Source organism: Pseudonaja textilis, chromosome 3, assembly GCF_049901715.1.
Source record: "Pseudonaja textilis isolate UNSWEBS1 chromosome 3, rPseTex1.2, whole genome shotgun sequence".
In the NCBI taxonomy this organism is placed as follows: Eukaryota; Metazoa; Chordata; class Lepidosauria; order Squamata; family Elapidae; genus Pseudonaja; species Pseudonaja textilis.
In genome coordinates this window covers 50230515-50251580 of record NC_141992.1, presented here as the reverse complement: position 1 = coordinate 50251580, position 21066 = coordinate 50230515, and the positions used below count along the sequence as shown (strand labels likewise).

Below are 21066 nucleotides of genomic sequence, written 5' to 3'. Positions count from 1 at the left end.
CTTCTCCTCATCCGGCTTGAACGCTGGGAAAACTGGGTTGGAGTTCATGATGAAAAAAATCAGGTTGGATAATCTGTTGAGAAAATCTCTCTGAGGCAGCAGCAGGAAGGTTTTTTGTGCCTGTGGCAGGCAAGTGACTTCAGCTCTGGAGAGGCTTTTCACAACTCTCTCTCTCTCTCTGGGTTAACATGAGGTTAAGCTGCAACGGTCGTTGGCAGCGTTTTGAAATTCGCGCCTGCGTGGGCGTCAGTGACTTTGTAATACAGCACCGCGCTGTACTTCTTGGGCGGAAATTCAAATGACAGCCATTTGAATTTCGCGCCTAAAGAAACGAGCAGCTGCGGCTCGCAGCGCTTCACTTTCCCTGTAGCTTGGCTAACTAGCGGCTACAGATGCTTCTCACTCTCGCTGCTTGCTGACCGCTCTCTCTGGCTGCGGATCAGCGTTCGCTCTCGTTGCCTGCTGATCGTTCTCTCTGGCTGCGGATCAGCGTTTGCTCTTATTGCCTACTGATCGTTCTCTCTGGCTGCGGATCAGCGGCTAGTGATTCAGCGGTTGCATTGTGCCTCTGGTAGCCATCCCATCCTCGTCGCCAGTGTTAGGTTCGAGTAATGAGAGGCTGAACCAGGGCATGGATGCAACAAATACTTTATTAGAATAATAAAGGACTGAACGTGCTTGCCAAGCCTGGAACTGGCTCGCAGCGATCAGCAACTGGTTGGACCCCGCAGCCTGCTTTTATAGCTGGCTGCTGGGGAGAACCAACCAATGGGAGAGGGCAACCGCCCCCGCAGCGCGGACGGACCTGGGTGGGAACTTCTTTAAGTTCCAGGGACATAACACCTGGGTTCTTAAGTGATTGGCTACCTAAGGCTGCCAGTCGATTTCTGGCACCTGGAAAGTAGAAAACATCTTTCATATGAGTGATCTATTTTTTTAAGGAACTACTTTGATAATATCTGATCTCTAATTTCTAACTTCCTGATTCTAATTTGGCTGTTACAAGCTAATTTGGCTGTTACCAAGCTCAGACAATAAATCAACAATATTTATAGCCTGTAGACATTTTTATTTCCAACCCACAAAGATTTTTGTGGCTTATGATGAAATATATTTAAAATGTGTGGGGAGTGGGGAGGCTGTAGCATGTGTATAGTTTACAGAAAGTTCTGTGCTCAGTACCTAGCATTTCTAGCTGATGGATCAAGGAAAACTGCAAGAGGAAAAATATACTCTCCTACCATTTTTAGGGGAGAATCATAAACATTGTAAAGTAAGCTATAAAAATGATTAACTTAGCTTTTGAAAACAGAATAATTCTCAAGAATACATGTTTCAGTTTCAGTCCATGTAACATACTGCCAAGCTCATTCAATTTCTAAAACCCCTCTTCCCCCCCACCTCTCTCTCTCTCTCTCTCTCTCAAAAGTGCTGCTATCAATTGCTTCCTAGTGAGCAATTGTCTGCCCCATATAGTGTCCACATTGACAAATATATTCTACATTATTACATGCAAAAATCAAATAACGTATGCACTTTTTTCCTACATTGGATGCTGGGGGTTTGGGGCTAATTGTATTCCAAAATTATGACCTGATGCCTTTTTGGGAAAATCTTAAGAGCTACATATGTTGACTCTTATAGGCATTGTGTGCTTTTAACAACTGCCTGGTGAGATTTCAGTTTGTGAAAGAGGCACAATAAGGAAAAGCCAACACATTTTTGATATGCTGCACTTGGCTTGTTTTTAGAAGCAACTCCGTTTCAGAGACTGAATTCACAGATGTTAAGCCATAGCTTGTTTAACTTCAGGTTCTAAAATAAGTCAAGAATTTAGCTGGATTCACTCAATCATAAACCAAGAATTCCAATCTACTGTAACTTACTTTATGTCACATGCTAAACCAAAACCAGACAAAACACATTATGGCTTAAAGTTATGTATGAACTCGGGCCCAATTTCCACCATTAAAATAAAATTTAACTTCAAAAAAAAAAAAAAAGCTTTCTCAGCCAAGGCAGAAATGAAGCCTAACTTGAAATTTAACCCTGGTTGAACTCTTAATAAAACTTACCTGTCAATAAAAAGACAGAGCGTTTAGGGTGTTCTACAGTGCAGGATTCATCCACTTTGAGATGGTTCCCTTATTTTTTTTCAAGAGGAAGTTAGTGCAATTGCAAAGCAGGGGGAGGTTTCATCTACTGGTTTATTTCACCAGCTGCTCTGAACCATCAGTTTGTCAGTTTCATTCTTGTGCAACCCACCTCTGGTTTAGTTAAAAAAAGGACTGACCATTTTTTTAAAAAGGATTTAGGCTCCATTTGGCCTCTAGGCAGCATTTCTCTTGCTGGGGAATTCTGGGAGTTGAGGTCCACATGTCTTAAAGTTGTTAATGTTGAAAAACACTGCTTTAAGGGCATGCTGGAAGCTACATTTCACAAAGCAGTGAGCATGAACCCAGGAAAACACCTAAAACTGATTTTGTTTCTTTTGCATTTAATTCAGATTAAATAACATTGGGATTATTTCCCATTATTTTAGGTATGTTTGAAATCTTACATTATATTAAATATGGCATTGGATAACTTTTAGCATTCCCAGGGACCATTCATACTACTGGCATATATGGTATTTCTCAAGATACCTGTTGGAGAATTTGGCTCTTTTCCACATTTAATGCAAAATTAGAAATTTGTTACAGTTATACTGTTTGTTGTGCTAAATGTTAAATCAGCAGCTCAAAATGAAATTCTTTTTCAAATCAACTCTAAACAGGACAATATTTCTAAGTAAATAAGTGTCAAACTCAAGGCTCGAGAGGCCGCCCTAGAACAGTGAAGGACTGGCCCGCTGTGCCTCTCCCAGCAAAAACGGAGCCTGGGCTCCATTTTTGGCTGCAATAGCCTCTTGTAGCCCTCTGCCAGAAAAACCTGACCGGGAGGCCATGAATCGCCTCCCAAGCTCCGTTTTTGCTGGCAGAGGGCTGCAGGAGGCTGTCGAGGCCGAAAACAGAGCCTCAAATGAATGACGTCAAGCTGGCCACACCCACTCTGGCCAGGCACCCCCGCCCCCTGAGGTCAAACACAGCCCTGACGTGGCCCTCAATGAGATCAAGTTTGACACTCCTGAAGTAAAGGATGGCAACAACTTATCACAAATTCATGTCAATTACGGTTGATGCAACTGTGACTGAGGTAGAAATATTTCAATATTTCAATACAGAAAAATATACTTTATGGAACATAACATATTTATGGAAAGGTACAGTCATGAATTTCTATGCTAGAAGAGTTTGTCTGAATCTAAGCTGGGCTGAGATGGCACCCAATGTTTTTCTTCGTTCAGGTTAATTGCTGTTTTTCCTAACAATACCTGTATAGTAACCTGCTTCCCATTCTGCCATATTGTTTATTTTAAATGCACATTGATTAGCTGTTATTAAAAGGGAAATTTTAACAAGCAATGGTGCCTTTGTACCAATGTGTGCATTGCTTATCTCATGCTAAGTTAAGACTTAGGCACAAGATGTTGCAATCAAAAAGTTAGATAGAAGTCATAAAATGGAATTGCACCCTAATAACATCCTACAAAATTCAGAAGTATTATGAGTTGATCATTCTAAAGGATGAATATAATTACAGACGCAGGTTCATTTTTTTAACCTAATTCATAGTTTATGTGAGAAAAGCACTTCAAATATTGCAGAGCACAGTAGTAACTATGGACTTTTTTATTTTATTCTGTAATCCCTAGAGTCTAGATTGTCTTATCAAAAACACATTGTGTATTAACTTTTTTTCCAAGCAGGATTTATTAAGTGTTTCTAGATTATGCCATGAAAGATACAGAAATTTCATACAAAGCTCTCTCTTCAAGACTGTTTATAGAAATCAATTGATTGTATTCAAATTTCTTATACTTTCCCCAATATCACTTTTTCCTAAGTTTACACAATGTGCTAATTATAACAGATTGTTTTGGCTTAATGTATGGATCTCAGCTACTGTAATTAATGGTTCGGTGTCTTTATGTAAGCCCAGATAATGGTGACTTATTCAATAAATCACAACTAAGCAAACTAATTAAGCTTGATAGAAAGGCTGTTTCCATACTGCACTTATCCATGGTTAACTGAATCAAGATTTACTCACTGAAATGTCAGTTTTAAAGGAGATTGGCTAGTCTGTAATTCAGTGGATCATTCTACAGAGTTTTTTTTACCAGAGTTTTTTTACCATGATAAAATCTTTTGTAAAGTCCTTTACCCTCTAAAACTTTTATTTTTAAGGGCCCATCATATGTCATCACTGGACAGAGCATTAGTATGCTCAATTCTACATGAAGCATGCAAGAAATTCACACCAGACAAAGTGCTGTTCCATTATGAAGTGGCTTTATTTTACTCCCAGACTTAAGTCAGTTCAGCAGCATTATATTCACAACTGGATTAATGCTCAAGAATCCCAGCATTATCCTGAATGTAAAAGTGCAACTGTCAAAGTGGCCAGATGTGACTATAGAAATTCTAACCAAAATCTTCAGAAGACCCTAAGGAAATTTATTATATAAAAAGTGCCTGAAGCTGTTTTTCTCATAGGTTGGCCTTTGTGCAGATGGTATGAACCAACATGAACCTCCAAACTCAAGCAAGCAAGCAAGCTTCTCTTTCATGGTTAGAACTGAATGTTTGCAGGCTGCAGGTGATCTGATAAAAGAATTTCCTAAAAACAACACATGTTGCACTATGGTAACAAAATTCTGACAAGAGACCCATGTCCCTAACGTATTACAACAAGATGGCAATAAAGCCATTGCATCAATGCAAGGAAATTTGCCATTAAAATGGGTTCCAAAGTTTTGATTATAATACAAGAAGGCCTGAACTTTTGATTATAATAGCACACTGTATTCAGGATTAAGGTTTGGATATTTGATAGGAAAGTGCAACAGCAAGTATTTATAATAGCCCCAAATTCCAAGCAAAAGTAATCTGTAAATTAGATTATCTCATATTAAGATACAGTTGCCAGTTTGGCAATGCTTCTTATTTAAAGTCACTTGGAGAACAAAGGGAGCTATAGGAATTAGAGAAAGCAAGTCTGGGCCAAGTCCATATATCAGCTTCTATCACTAAGTTGCTGTGCAAGTGAAGTAAGGCAACAGAAAGTCAAAAATTATACTGCATCACCCCTTGCTGGCACACACTATTTTCCCTCACTAATCACTATAATGCTACATAATTGCAAACGGATGATCTGTATTTAAGAAGATTCAATACTAATTAAGGTGGCAAAGAACATACTGTATAGAAGAAGTTCGTAAGACAGTAGTGAAACATGCTAGATTTTATGATTATACTTGTCCTTCCCACAAATATTATGTGTTGCATCTTCTGTCTTTTGTATTTTTGGGAGACAATTGTATCATGTATTCCTGTACAGTTATATAACAAAAGAACATATAAATTACCCAGAAAAATAACTGATAAAAGGCTACAATATTTACAATATTTCTGACCCTACCCTCTTCACAGCAGTAAGTGCTACGGTTTAATGCACACTTGTACCCACCATAACCATAGATTCTTCATCTTTAAAAAAAATCCCTGACCAGCCTGAAAAAAAACCCCAATCCATTCTTTTCCCCCTCACAATATGTTTAAACATAATAAAGTAAAAAGTTGCAGGAAGATCAATGTTTAAGATATTATCCTATAATTCTATTGTTTCCTAGACCCGCACCCGCATATAGTGAGTCATCATATCAAGCTTTTCCTGAGGCCCATAAACGGTGACAAGTAAATGACACATAAAACAGACTGCTGCAGCTAGCAGAACTTAGGTTGGCCCTTTCTTGTATCCATCAACACTGGCCCCCTATAGACTTGGCCCTTTAGATATGATTTCTCCTGCTGCAACAAGCATATTTAAGGTAAGATTTTACAATCTTTCATTGCACATAAGGCTCCAGTGCTATCAATGATAAAAAAAATTATATCCTTCTGAAGTGTTGCACTAGTCCACTAAAACATAACATAAAATACATAAAATAAGAGATCTCTGGCTCTTCAGAGAAGGAACTGTAATGCTGAATAGCTGGTCCTTCAAAATAGCCATCCTGCATGAGTTCACTGGGTGTGGGACCCAAGTAGGTCATTCCAGCTAATAATAAAGGCAGGTCAAGATCTTCAGACAACAGACACGGATGCTTGCAGTGTTGTTATTATGGCTTTGGCTTATATGGGACAGTTCTTCGCTTTGAACCATAAAAGTCTAGAAAAGAGCAGAAAAACAAATTAACAATTTTACCAAAAAGGATCAGACCAAGTGCCCAATGGGATTCAAACATGTCCATATATCTGCACACAGATTTGAGTACAAACACCAGCCAACAAGGCCTTGCATCTCCAGAACTGTCATATTAATTTTATATATATATATTACTTTGTCTCCAAGTAACAATTAAAAAAATAGAGTAACTAAATCTCCTTAAAAAGCCTATCAGGATAACATTAATGGTTCTGAGTCAAATTACTGGAATTTGTCAAAAATAGCATGATTTAATCTAGTTAAAGAACTGCAATATATATGTATGTATGTATGTACGTATGTATATGTATATGTGTGTGTGTGTGTGTGTGTATCTATATCTATATCTATCTATCTATCTATCTATCTATCTATCTATCTATCTATTTATCTAATATTCCTATTGTTTCTTTTTATTTTTCTTATATGTATCCATTTCATGTATTCATAACTATGTTTATACTTATATCTGTTATCTTATAATTGCTTGACAAATAAATAAATAAATAGATTTGACCTTAATATTGCAGTGTTTGCTTGTGTATTAGGGCATACAATCAGGAAATACATTTGAAATAATAATTTTATCACCAAATGCCAGTTTTTGTTTCCTTTTCTATTGTCACAGAAGACATGCAGTCTGATAAATGTGATTAGGTAAAATGAATACTCCATTTATAATCTTACATATTTTTAAACCAAATACATAAAATGTTTCAACAAGGTGTCTTTATACACATATTTGCTATGTCTATAAATTAAAATGAATGTACTTGCACTGTTCCTAATGATGAATGAACACTAAGTTTGTTCAAGATTAAACAACACAAGCTGACATATCACACTGTTCTTAACATCATATGTGGCAATTAAGTATCTTCTAAAAGTTAAGTCAAGACACAAATGCCCAATTTTAAATACATTATTAAGTTCAAACTGTGGATTTTTTTAAAAAAAATGGGATTTGGGTTTTATAAAACTTCATTTCAGTTCCTGTTCTGGATATTAACAACTCCTGTTTAAGTTAACACAAAGAACCATTAGAGTTGCTCCATTCTTACCTTTGATACTTGTCTGCTTTATTTTCAAACATCTGGGGGAATCAGCCTTACAAGCGTCAAGGCCCACCTGCGCTGGTCTCTCTGTCTTTGTGTGCCTCTTGAAGAGTGCTGGAGGACTTAGGCTCTTTTCCCCTGTACAGCTGTTCTCCTTTGTGTGACCCAAGAGAGCCGGAGATGGCAGCATATTTAAATGAGATACCTTTTCCCATTTGTAATTCCCTTCCAGTGGGGTTTCTGTTTCAAAGTCAAAGTTCCACTTTTGCTGGGCTTCTTCCAGCTGGACCTTCATCAAGGACTGAAAGTCCTTCTGGAGCTGTTCATGATCAACTGGTCCAAAAAGATTTCTGCATAGTTTCCTGCTGCAGAAAGGTTTAAGGATTTTACTCTCAGAAAGAGGCATGTTTCCTACTGGGAGAAAGATAAGGAACATTTTAAAAAGGAGAGGTTACTTTTTGTCTCCAAGTAACAATTAAAAAAATAGAGTAACTAAACCTCCTTGAAAAGCCTATCAGGATAACATTAATGGTTCTGACTCAAATTACTGGAATTTGTCAAAAATAGCATGATTTAATCTAGTTAAAAAACTGCAATATGTCTCAAAAGAGAGAGAAAATATATCTAGGCATCATTATACAAGCTAAGTGTGACAGAGCTCAAATAAAAATGTTATTAGAAACCTTAGTTGGAAAGCAACTTTGGATGAGTGGGACCCTTTCATATTCTGTATAGAAGCCATATCTCTTAAAAAAAAAACCCTGAACCACATGGAATTGTATTAATGAGATCCTCACGACATATTTTACCAAGAGTTCACCCTGAGAAAGAAGCATGTGAGGGAATATTTCAAGAATTAAAGTTTCTTTGGAATACCTTTTACCAGCTTCCAAGTAGCTTCTCTTTGCCCTATACATGTCAGAACTATTCTTCCTAATGTTTAAACAGTTTTGAACACAGAAAAGAGTTGCCCAATAGTTATAAGTAATTAAATGCTTCTAGTCCATGGAGAACTAAATGAATTGCACAACCCAAATGTTAACTTTGTTGTCTCACGTAATCTTTTTCTTACTGGGCACCAACAAAGGCAGGTACAATGCAAAAGAAAGCCTACTTTTAAGATACAGCATATTGCACTGTGCAGAAATTGTATATGTTAAGATGGCCTATGAAAGTGGAAATTTCCATTGTCAGATATCTACTGTTTATACATCCTCACCATTCAGATAGGCCTAATGTTTTGTTTCAGAATTTCTTCTGATTTTCTGTATTTATTCACTCTGAAAGGTACTTCATACAGGACTTAAATATTTCACCCACTTATATTCTGAAGTACTGTTAAAACAGAGATTAGAACAGCAGCAAACCATGTGTGTGTGTGTGCGCGCGTGCATGCGTGTGCATAATCAAATAGGGTGAGACAACAGAAACAGGGTCATAATACAGGCATACAAAAGACTGCATTGTAATCCTATGTCTGCCATCTTGTCTTTTTTTTTTAACCTTACTCTTTGAACTGGATTAAATTAGCCTAGTATAATAAACTCTGACTCCCCAGATTTAAAAAATAGAAAAGATGCATGAAAGATATAATCTTACATATCCATTCTATATTTGTGATAGCATCATCATACCATAAAACTCAATACACCCCCAATAAAGTTCCTGTTTTAAGAACCAGGTAATTGTAAAGGAAAACCCTGAATCAAAAATAGAGTATAACACTATTAGCAGAATAGTATCCATATCTTTTAACACTAACAGTGCCAAAGTCCAGATATGTGGTTACGTAGCACCAATCATCCAATTTCTGTATGTTAGAATTCTTCCGACCATAATAGCAATAGCACTTAGACATATATAATGCTTCACACTGTTTTATAGCCCTTTATAAATATTAGCATATTGACCCCAATAATATGGGTCCTCATTTTAATGACCTCAGAAGAATGAAAGGCCAAGTCAACCTTGAGCCAGGATTGAACGGCTCTGCAGCTGGCAGTCAGCAGAAGTAGCCTGCAGTATTGCATTCTAACCACTGCACCACCAGGCTCGAAAGGAGTTTGCATTAACTACTTCAGTGTATTTGATATCTTTAACCAATAAAGAACTACAGTTTGGTGTCTGCTCATTATCTCCCCTCTATTCAAAAGGCTCATCACAAGGCAAGTAGCTAATGTTATGGCATTAATGCAGTTATGAATCCCATTAATGAAGAGCATGCTACTAGAGAGCCTCCAAACATGATTTCTGACTAGCGTATAAACTGAAGACCTATTTCACTCTTTGGCAAGCCATCTTTATTTGAATATATATGTATCTTTCCATGCAGAAGCTCCGGATCAAAAAACACAATTGAATTCCATGTCACTGTTTTATTTGGTCAGTGCTTCCCCAGTTTTCACATCTGCATTGCCCAGCATACTGATATTGCTAAAGAAGAGGCAAAGAGATTAAAAATAGTAGCAGCCTTCTCATACCCATTACACACAGCTATGCCAGATGACATCACATCAGAACAAGTCCAGGCAGGTTCGTAACTGCTAAGGACAGGCCACAGCTTGATGAGAGTTTTTAACTTACCACTCCAAGTCACTAAAACAGGATGCTTTCCAGATATTTGCAGTTCTCAGCTATTTACCCCACAAATATTAACTCTGGATTGTGTTTCTTTATTCTTATTCTTTCATTGGGAAGCAGTTTCCAATGAAAGAGCAGGCATGTATGGCTGTGGGATTCTATAAGTTGAAATCCACATATTTTAAAATTGTCGAATTGAGAAACATTGGCCTTGCATGCAGACAGACAACAAGCTTGCAGGCTATTGACATGCTTCAAAAGGAGTGAAGGCACAAACAATTGTAACAACATATGTCTGACAAAAGTGCCTGCATCTCAACTGAGTTAAGGCCAATCCACATAGCACATATATGAATCTCAGATCACAAATACTTGTAGATCAATGTTTGGTGGAAGTGGGGTGGCAATCATTAGAATATATAGTATATACCATACTGTGTGCTTTCAATATATGACCAAAACAACTCTAGGCAAGATTTTAGATAGCTTCTCCTGCCCCACCCAAACCCCTGATCCCTGGAACTTTCAGTCAAAAAGAGACCATTTTTGATGCCCTACCAGCAAAGGTATTTTCAAAACTACACATTTCTGGCTTCCAAACCAAGTTTGGTGAAATATACTTTAAGTGTTCATTTATCAGAATGTATCATTGTTTTAAGTGTTATTCAGAACTTTTTCCTTATCTTTCTTGTTGACTACAGCTTGACAGAATATGACAAAATAAATTTAATAAAGCAGTTGAATACACACATATACTGGTTCAGTTATCAATGAATTTAACCAATAGGTTTTTAAGTATTTTCTTATGTCATCCACATCCCCCAAATTGTAAAATTAATTTAAAAAGTAGTATTGGTTAATTCTAAGTAACTGAGTTCCATTGTGGACACTTGTATACTAATATGTGTTCAGTAAGCTGGTTCCTCATTACTGCATCTGACTGGAGAAGAGAGATTTGTTTGTGGCTTCATACCCCAAGCCACAATGGGTTAGTTATAATGTAGTGCAGTGGTTCCCAAACTTTTTCAGTCCACCACCCCCCTTGGTGCTACAAACTCATCCTCAGTGCCTCCCATCCAGGGGTGGGATTGAAATTTCTTAACTGGTTCTGTGGGCGTGGCCTAATTTGTGGGTGTGGCTTGCTGGTCACATGACTGGCTGGGCGTGGCTTGGTGGTGACGTGACCGGCTGGGCATGGTTTGGTAGTCATGTGATTGGGTGGGCATGGCCAGGTGACTGGCAAACCAAATGCAAGTGGTCCTTGCTTAATGGCCAGTTGCTTAGCAAGTGTTCTAATTTATGACTGGACTCTCCAGAGCTACTTGACTTGTTTTTGGAGTTTTGACAGCCATACACACACACACACACACACACACACACACACACACACACACACACACTCCCTTCTAACCCCGCTGGAGCAGGTGGTTGGACTAGATATCTTATTCACTTTCTCCTCCCTCCCTCCCTCTCTCTTTCCTTCCTTCCTTCCTTCCTTCCTTCCTTCCTTCCTTCCTTCCTTCCTTCCTTCCTCTTTCTTTCTTTCTTTCTTTCTTTCTTTCTTTCTTTTTCTGTCCCTTCCTTCCATCCCCTCTTTGTTTATCCCCTTTCTTCCTTTCTCTTCCTTTCTCTCTCCTTTTTCTTTTTGTTCCCTTTTCTTTTTTTCCTTCTTGTCTCTTCCTCTCTCTCTTTCCCTCTCTTTCTTTCTCTCTCTCCCCCCCTCCATATATCCCATTCACTTTTTCCTCCTTCCCTCCCTCTTTTTCTCTCTCTTTCTTTCTCTTTCCCTCTCTCTATCCCTTCCCTTGCTCCTTTGCTCTCCTCCTAAGCTAGGAGAGCCACCTGAAACACACACACACACATACACACACACTTCCAACAAGGTAGTCACCTGGCAGCATTGCTTGTGAGTCCCAGGGACCAAGAACAATTGTCCGTTCACACCCAGTCCCGCGTTGCCTGGAAAAGCCAGCAGGCAAGGTTTCTAGGTCCAACAAAGAGACCACGGGCAGGACTTCCACCCCTCCCTCTTTTGGGGAAAGGGCTGGAAACTGCAAGCAGGAGCTGTGGGAGAAGTGAGTTGCAGGAAAGGTGAGCCAGCCCACCCTGACTGGCTCACCTTTCCCTCTGCCATCAGCTGTGGGAAGAAGATAAGTTTGTAGGTAGCCCAAACTTCAGTGGCTGGTGGCAGAGGAAAAAGTGAGTCAGTCAGGGCAGACCCATCACTATTTGGCTTCCCGCCAGCCTGCATCTCATCAGCTGCTGGGGCTTGCGGGTCGCAGCTACTGAGGGGGAATGCGGGAGGCAACCAGGAAGCACAAGGCTTACACCACCTGCATCACCCCTCTGCCAGCTGCCCCCCAAGCATTTTAGTCAAGTGCAGACCGCCACTATGCAAACTCCATGGGTGGAATATCTGCCCTCGTGAGGCTTGACTCACATCATTCTCACAACGGTGGCCTGCATTCAGCCAAAGCGCACAGGCTGGCGGGTGGCAGAGGGAAGGGGCAGTAGGCAAGGGTCGATGCGGGAGGCATAGCATCATGCTCCCTGGTCACTTCCCCTGCCCCTAGCAGGCAAGACCCAGCAGCTGCGGAGAACCCAGGCAGGACTCAAAGGGCAACGGGTCAGCCCTTCCTCTCAGCCACCAGCAAGCCAGGCAAGTGGAGTGGGGGGAAAGCTTGAACGCTGAGGGTGGCAGCAGCATGGTGGTGGCGGCCTCGGCCAGCCCGGGAGTCGGGACTCAACTGGGGCTGGCAGCAGCAGCAGCATGTAGGCGACCGGGGCTTGCAGAGCCTCACTCTCCTAGGGAGATCCGATGGTGGAAGGCATGCAGTGATGCTGGCTGATTGGCTGGCTGCTGCTAGAAGTGATGGCGGCGGGCGGGAAATGTGGGAAGTGAGCGCGCATGCGCTATATAAGGGCGGGGCGGGCAGGGGTGAATGCCATCATTAATTGTTGCACAATAAGGACTGACTGGGCACGTAATGGAGGAGCGGGCAGAGAGGGGTGGGGCCAGCCAGGGGCCCATTTTACTGGTTCTCCGAACTACCTGGAACGGTAACAACTTGTTCTTGCGAACTGGTAGAATCCCACCCCTGAATTGCGCCCTGCGTGGGGCCCACCTCCAGAACTCCTCTGCCACCCCCCTGGCCTCTTAGCACCCTCCTAAGTCATCCACTGCCCCCCAGGGGGCAGTTCCGCCCTCTTTGGAACCACTGGTGTAGTGTGTGCCTTGAACCCATCTATTTACTGATTCAGGAAGCAATAACTAAGTATATTATGCCATTGTTCTTTGGATTTGTTCACACGTTGTCATTCACTAAGGATTTTCAGCAGTGGTTCCACTATCCATGATTTGGTTCCCACCCTACCTCAAGCCACTAACCCTGGTTACAAACCATAATGGTGGAATTCACATAACATGCTAAACCACAAAGCAGGAAACCGCATTACAACCTACAGCGTGGATCCAGCCTTGCTGCCTGTCACACAGCTGCCAAAACTAATGTTTCGCTTGGCTAGTAGTCCAACTTCGCTCCATACCTATGGAAACTGATTGCTCTGGACTCGTCACCAAGGCTTTCCAGAAATGTCGGACTACAACTCCTCAACTTTGGCTGCTGTAACCTATCCACTTGCCACTTCTGTATCAGGGGAGACGGATCTTTGTAGATAATAACGCCTACTGGTGGAAGGAAATAACAGAAGACGTAGCCCTCTCAATCGCAGCACACATTTAGCCTCCGTTTACCCTGCGAACTTGAATTTACCGTGGTCGTTCTCGGCCAGAGGCAGCCAATCAAAATTTAGGTCACCATTGTTGAAACAGTAGCTATCCTCCTTCTCTCGGCCGCCCGCCCGCCCTCCCCCTCGCCGCCGCCGCCCTTCCAGCAGTTCAGCAACCCGTCTCGCAGCTGCAAAAAAAACACAAAAAGTTTTGGCCGCGCGATTGCCCGCTTTATTTCAACGCTGGAAACCTCCCGTCTTGTCGGACGTTTTTCTCTCTCTCTTAAAAGCAGACCCTTCCACTCGACCCCGGAGGAAAGCAACCGGGGGGGACTTCCTTATCAACCACGGGAGGAGCCGAGGAGATGTGCGAGACGCTCCCGAAGCTCGTCCCGTGGGTGTGTGTGGGAGGGGATTACGTCATCTGGTACCACAGCAGCCGCGTCACGTGCCGGGTTGGAAGTTGCGAAATCGCACTTGCCACACAGACCGACAGGATTTGCTGCCAGGAAATGGGAAACGTGCGCCGAATTTACTACGGCTCCGCCTCTTTTTTCCTTCCTTCCCACACATATCGCCCCCCCCCCCCTTCGCTTTGGGGCTTACGGTTGCAAGTTCTTTTGAGGTGCGTTCACCCTACCCAACCGCCTTGGTTAACAGGAGCAAAGGGGCGAGAAAACGCCAGGCGCAACCCACGCAACGCGGAGTGGCATTTTTGGGGATTTTAGGCTCAGTCTCCAAAGAAAGAAAGAAAGAAAGAAAGAAAGAAAGAAAGAAAGAAAGAAGCTGGTCTAGGCGTTTCTTCCTAAAGCAGCTTTATGGTCTCTACCTGACTCCCTATCTCTCCCCCTCAACCTTAGTAGTGGGGAGGGGGGGCGGGGAAAAGACGAGAATATCACAGCTGCTGGCACGAATTCGTAATCCGGACCAGTAAACAAAACCAGCCTCCGTCTAGCCGCTTTCCTGCCGCCGCCTCCAGCGCGTGCCCGAGTTTGCGCGCGACTCTTAAAAAAAAAAAAGCCGGGCCGATTCTCTAAACAGAGCAAGAACAAAAATAAAACTCCGTTTGGGAACAAGGAGTTCCCAACTGAGACAAGAACATCGGCGGGGCTGGGCGGAGAGTCGGAAGAACTCGTGCGTCTAAACGGCCCACCCCTCCCAGTGACACGGGCTATTTCTGCTCACAGGAGCAGAGGAGACCTTAGGGAAGGACTCCCGAAAGACGTCGCTTTCGCCAGGAAGGTGGCCTGTCTCCCTAATCAAAACGAAGGCGTTTCTAAACGTCCCCAAACTGGCAGGGCCGGGCCTATTCTGTTACATCAGCCCCAGAGAGTGACTGTCACTGAATCACTCCCGGCCGCCGCCTGACTTCCCCACCCTCTCGCAAGCGGCAGTCGCCGCCGCCGCCGCCTCCACGCCAGGGCATGCCCTGACAGACTCCTTTCCTAGGCAAAACTGAAGCGCAGCTGCTGACCCAAGAGCACCCCTTTTGGTGAGGCGGGAGAAGGTTCCTTTAGTTCCTCTTATACAGGACTCGGCTTTGGCCGTGGGCATCACCACTACCCTATTAGACACGCACGCACCCGGTTCTAGGAAGAGCGCACAAATCAGTTTCGCCTCCGGGAAACAAAACTCTTGCTGACAGAAGTATTCCTGCCCTGTTTTCTTTTTCTTTTTTCCCCGCAAGAACGTCTCTCCGATTATCAGCCCAAACCTGCTACTTCTCCTTTTGCTGCGACGTTTAATTTTGGTGATAAAAAAAAGAGAGAGAGCGAGCGAGCGAGTAAATTGTACTCAAAGGCAAGAACATCGCAGCCCGTTTCTGTCCTCCGCCTTTCGGGAATTAGGAGGGCAAATCGACCACAATTCAAAGTTCACTCACTTGGGTAAGAAGTGGTTCGGCCGACGCTCTCCCTTCCAAAAACGAGTCTAATCTCATTTGGCCATTATCTCCTCCTGGGAGCTAGGAGGAAAAGCGCGAAAAACAACCCCATCATCCACCTAATGAGCAGCGAGAGGAGGTGGAAAGAACAGGGGAAGGACGAGGTCGTCTCTAAGGGAATGCAGAATCTGCTAAAACCGGGATCAAGAGGGCGGGGAAGGCAGAGAATCACTACGGCTGCTCGGTTCAGGTCCATCGGAAGATTCCTTCCCTCGCCAGACAACCTTCCATTTCATACTCACAGACTACATACGGTGGGTTGGATAACTAGCCCATCGTAAGAGGCCGTGATGCTCCATCGAGAGTCTCTTAATCCCCCCCCCCAAAAAAGGGGGGGCGGGATAGCAAATATCAAAAGATACGAACATAATCCCAGCCCGAAACACCCCTCCAAAAAACCCAACCTGACAGTACCTGCGCGCGTCTGGAATTGTCTAAACAGCCCCCAGTCCAGTCCAGGTAGGGAGATAAATAGAACTCTGATATCTGATATCCCTATAAAACGGGACCTTATATTCATAAACGCATCCGAACCACACGCCCATACAGCACTGATGCCATAGCCCAGCACCTTCCCTGCAAACAGGACGGGGGGGGGATGTAGGTTAGACGCAACGCTCACCTCCCTTCGCCGCTCAAGGAAAAGCGCCCTCTGGTCCGCAGTTCTGAGCTCTGGCGCTCCTGCAAGACTACATAAAGCCTGCCGAAGCCCGCCTCGTAAAGAGGCGGGGTTTTGCTGCTTTTCTCCCTCCTAGGAATTTCCGAAGATCCGCCTTGGTCATGGTGAGGTAGCTTGTTTCGGATCGTTCGCGCTCTCGCGCTCTGACCCTGGGAAGGAATCGGACTCGTCCACACGGGACGTGAGAGGTAGCTTAATTAACTCGCCCGGGGTTAATTTAAGTCTCAAAAAGAAGTCCAGCCGCGTCGACTAATTTTAAATTCAACCAGCCGTGATTCGATGAGCCCTTTCAGGTTTTCTGTTCCGTGTCAACAATATTCACAGCTGATTCAAGCAGCCTGAGAGACGAAATTATGACCAAAATTATTTCAAGGATGAATAAGTAAAACAGCCTTTCACAGTCCAGTGCCTTCGTCTTCTATTGGACTATGGTACAATTCCCAGTGAGCATTACCCAGAAGTGCGGTTTGATTCGGACAATCTTCTGTAAGAACTGTTTAACAGATAGAAATACAACAGATGGAGCATACCGATACTCCCCGCAGGGAAGAGTCGTGCCTGGCAAATTTCTGCTTGATAAAATACCACATTTAGAAAAAGAATCTTCAATCAGACACCTACCCCTCCTCAAAATGCAGGACACAACAGACAGTGAGGATAGCTTAGTCCTGAAGGCAGTGCTGGATTTAGGAATAAACTTTCACAATACACAGCGCCTCACAAAATTTCAGAATATCAGTTTATTGATTTTGCAAACATTTATTATTGCTTATATTAATAAAGGTGATGCTAATTGTCAGCATTTTGTATGCATATCAATGTATCAAAATTGTTTAAAATATATTTAATACTTAAGTACTAAATTGTATGTATATATTTAAGCACTAGTATCTCTCCCTCCCCTGTAATATGGAAATTACTAACAATTTGTGGTCCTTTTCCAGTCATCTGAAGTCAGCAGCCTGATGTCTTTTTATAGTGTACTCAGTTTCTGCAAGGATTTAACAAACTATTATGGTTTCCAATATATTCATCTGAACTGATCATTAAGAGTCTGTGCACTGAAAAATTCATGCTTTAAATTAAAATACTATTTTGATAAAATAATCACAAAAGTATTATCCTTATTCTCATGTTTTATTTGCCTGAGGATTAACTTCAGGTCTTCACTGTACCTGTAAATGCAGACCTTGGTGTGTGCATGTGGCACCTCCTGCGGAAGCTGCATTGATTGCCAATTTGCTTCCAGGTGCAATTCAAGATGCTGGTTGTCACCTTTAAAGCCCTTAATGGTTTGGGACCAGGTTATCTGATGGTCTATCTCTTGCCAGTCACATCCACCTGACCCACTAGAGTGACGATGCAAGGAATGTTGTGGGTCCCATCCCCTATGGAGATACATATGGCAGGACCCAGAAGAAGGGCCTTCTCCATGGTGCTCCCTCCCTCTGGAACTTCATCCCTCCAGAAATTAGACTGGCCCCCATCCTGAAACACTTTCAGAAGGCCTTGAAAATGTGGTTCTCCCAGTGGGCCTGGGGAACCTAGTGAGAGAAAGCCTATTAAATGGCTGGTATGAGTGTGTGTTGTCACCGGGATAGAGGGATGACAGATCATTTTATTATTTTTATTATTTATTATTTTTATTTCTTTTATATTGTGTTTTTATTTCCTGTAAGTCACCTTGAGTCATCTGTGATTCAAATTTATATAGCAATATAAATTTTCCAAATAAATAAATGAAATGAATAGCAATAGCAATAGCACTTAGACTTGTATATTGCTTCATAGTGTTTTATAGCCCTCTCTAAGCAGTTTACAGAGTCCGTGTATTGCCCCCAGCAATCTGGCTCCTCATTTTACCAATGTCAGAAGGATGGAAGGCTGAGTCAACCTTGACTCTTGTTAGGATTAAACTCCTAGCAGTGAGCCGCCAGCCGCCAATACTGCATGCTAAGAATGCACCACCACTGCACCATCATGGGTCTAAATGAAGGACTAAAGTAAGCCTTTCACATTCTCTGGTGGTCTCCAAATGTATTGCATTTCAGTTCCCATAGCCATTAAACCAACATTAATTAAATTAAATTAAGCTAAATGCCACCCAGAGTCACTTGATAGTGAGATAGGTGGCATATAAATTAAATAAATAAACATAAACAAAGGCTGGCTATGAAAGTTAACAGAATTAAAATCCAATAATCTGGATCAATATTATATATCTGTTATATGACAATATTTTAAATACCTTGTCTCTTGCCAAAAGAATTCAGAAAAGACAAGATGTCCTCATTGCAACTATATAGGAAAAAAAATTATAACTCTGGAATATTCTCCTCATGTGGAAAATCCAGAGTCTATAAATAGGAGGGTAACTTGGTTGAGTTCACCGGCTATAAAAATTGAATACGTGAATAAAAATAAATATATGTGTTGTTTCTCCTACAAATATAGGGAAGTTGCTGACCTCTGGGTATTGCTGAGTGCCGGCTGCCAGGATGGCTTACCTGTGCCCATGATGGTTCAGGTTGCTGGGAGTTGTCACTCAGCAACTTTTAGAGAGTGATTCTTCTCCCACTTGAATATAATAATAAATGTCTACTGTATTATGATCTCCAAAAACTAATTACAGTTGGGACAGCATAAAATCTCTTGGGGGAAAAAAATCTGCATTGGAAGAGGGAGTAGCAGCAGAATATACCAGTCTCATGGAAAATCAGTGTGTGTTTAAAAGATACAGGTTTCATGAACTCGTAGTATTTCAATACAATACAAATGTGAAGTAAACAGCCAGTCATTTTGAAAATTCACTTGTACATACAAACAGTAAATGTTCTCTTCCAGCATTCACTGAATAAGATGATTTCAAATTGCTGTATTTTAGCAAAGAACATGTTTGGGCGTGAAAGACTGAAGTGGCTGCATCCTGACTATGTTTATTATTTCTGAACTAATAAATATTTACTCAGAAGAAAAACACTTTTTCAAAGTTTTTAATTTATTCAAAAAGATTAAAATATAAAACACCATAATATTTTTAAAAAGAAAAGAAAAGATACAACAAAAAAGACATTAACAAAAAAGTGTCTTAAAAAAATAACTAAAACTAACATATACTGTGTACACCTCCCTAGTATAAAACAATATTAGTTTGCCACTCCTATTGGAACAGACTAAGAAAATTTCAAACTGTTAAAATACTAAATCTACTTGCAAATTGTTAGCCTGTCATCTATAATTTTGAAAAGAAGAGGAATACTATATAGCACAGGGCTATATTGCGGTCACAATTATGGTACACAAACTGTATTTATTGTGTTGTGCTTTTATTCACCCTTCACAACTGGAAAAGAACTAGATTTGATTCAAACCTGATTTCTACCTTTATTCCTGGAATTTACCAGCTGTTTATTTACCAGCTGCATATTTACCAACATATTTATCAGCTGTTCAACTGATGCAGCAGCTTCCTCCCATCATTTCCTTTTTATTTCAATATACCCATTCTTTCCCATTATGTTTTTTGAGATATTTTGAGCTTTGTTGGGAAAACAGAACTAGCAAAGATCCTTAAGTATGTCATATTTGTGACAAGTCATTCTTCTTCGTGCCACTGTTTTTTTTTTTTTTCTATAGCTCAGACCCAATTTGGTGACCAACTTCTCCAGTTCGGCTGGTGTAAGACCTCCCCCTGGCAAAAGACAGCATGTGAAAGATTCCCTTGTTGTACCCAGTCTCTCTCACCCAGCTAAACAGAGCAGATAAATTATGTTTACAAAAAAATAGAGTAGAGGGCCTGGGAAGGCATTAATTTCGTGCCAGAAGCAGTTGTGGCTTGTGGCTGCGAGTTAGCAGCTCACTGTGAATTAAAAAAAAAAAAAAAAACAACCAGCACCTCTTCTCCATATGTTTTCAAATGCTGCCAAAACAGTGGGAAACTCCTATAAGTGGAACAATAGCAGAAGCTGTTTTCTTTTTGAAATAGGATCACATGCCTTGTTCCATTGATAGCCGTGAGCTAACAACAGAATGTTCCAAAATGTGGAATTTATGCTACACTGAAAACTAGGCCATATGATAAGAACCAGATCAATGTTGCTCATATTTTTCTACATATCCCACATTTTCTCTGCAGCTTTTATCACTTACAGCAATGATTCCTAAACTGAGCCACTTTTCCTTCCCACCACTATCCTCTCTCTGAATTGCACAAGGCAAAAAGGAAGAAGGCATAAATGCAAGAGGAGAGAGGATCTTACAGGACCCTGTCACTATGATAAGCATGGAATTGGCAGGCACTCTCATACTTCTCTGAAGAACCCAAAATAGTGCTTATTCTGTAAATCATTCCACCAACTTTGGTTTACTCTCATGTCAACTTTACTTGATAGTTTAGCTTGAGAAATATGGCTGTATTCGCCTTAATCAGCTCCCTGGGATGGAAAAAGAGATATTAAAAAAGTGAAGTATGTCCCAGACACCTCATGCTTCCTGATCCACTTGGCTTGTTAAAAACTTATTAAATTTAAATCTATAGAGCTAAATATGCCCCAAAGCAGAAATACAGAGTTGGAAGGGACCTTGGAAGTCTTCTCGTGACTAGTCCAACCACTTGCTCAAGCAGGAGATCCTATACAATTGCAGACAAATGACTAATATTTTCTTTATAATCTCCAGTGATTATAACACCCACAACTTCTGGAGGCAAGCCATTCCATTGATTGATTGTCACTGTCAAGAAATTTCTCCTCATAACTAGATTGGATCAAAAT

At 41.5% G+C, this 21066-nt stretch overlaps 2 protein-coding genes across 5 annotated transcripts in view; both read right to left on the bottom strand.

Annotated features, from left to right (window-relative positions):
• Positions 1 to 2176, bottom strand: part of RAB44 (RAB44, member RAS oncogene family) — a 32119-nt gene extending 29943 nt beyond the window's left edge. The window contains exon 1 of the mRNA XM_087929642.1: positions 2076 to 2176. The gene's annotated coding sequence lies outside the window, so the exon portion shown is untranslated. The remainder of the gene's footprint in view (positions 1 to 2075) is intronic.
• Positions 2177 to 4377: 2201 nt separating this feature from the next.
• Positions 4378 to 16327, bottom strand: CDKN1A (cyclin dependent kinase inhibitor 1A). 4 transcript variants are annotated; one of them, XM_087929640.1, is made up of 3 exons: positions 16238 to 16327; positions 7371 to 7778; positions 4378 to 6273 (listed from the first exon to the last, which is right to left on the bottom strand). In XM_087929640.1, the coding sequence occupies exons 2-3, from the start codon at positions 7768 to 7770 to the stop codon at positions 6224 to 6226; spliced, it is 450 nt and encodes a 149-aa protein (XP_087785766.1). In that variant the 5' UTR covers positions 7771 to 7778; positions 16238 to 16327; the 3' UTR covers positions 4378 to 6223. The 4 variants fall into 4 exon arrangements, with proteins under 4 accessions (XP_087785766.1, XP_026573979.1, XP_087785767.1 ...); XM_026718194.2 differs by having other exon boundaries at positions 7371 to 7775; positions 16238 to 16324; XM_087929641.1 differs by lacking the exon at positions 16238 to 16327 and adding an exon at positions 13718 to 13856.
• Between the last annotated feature and the right edge of the window lie 4739 nt (positions 16328 to 21066).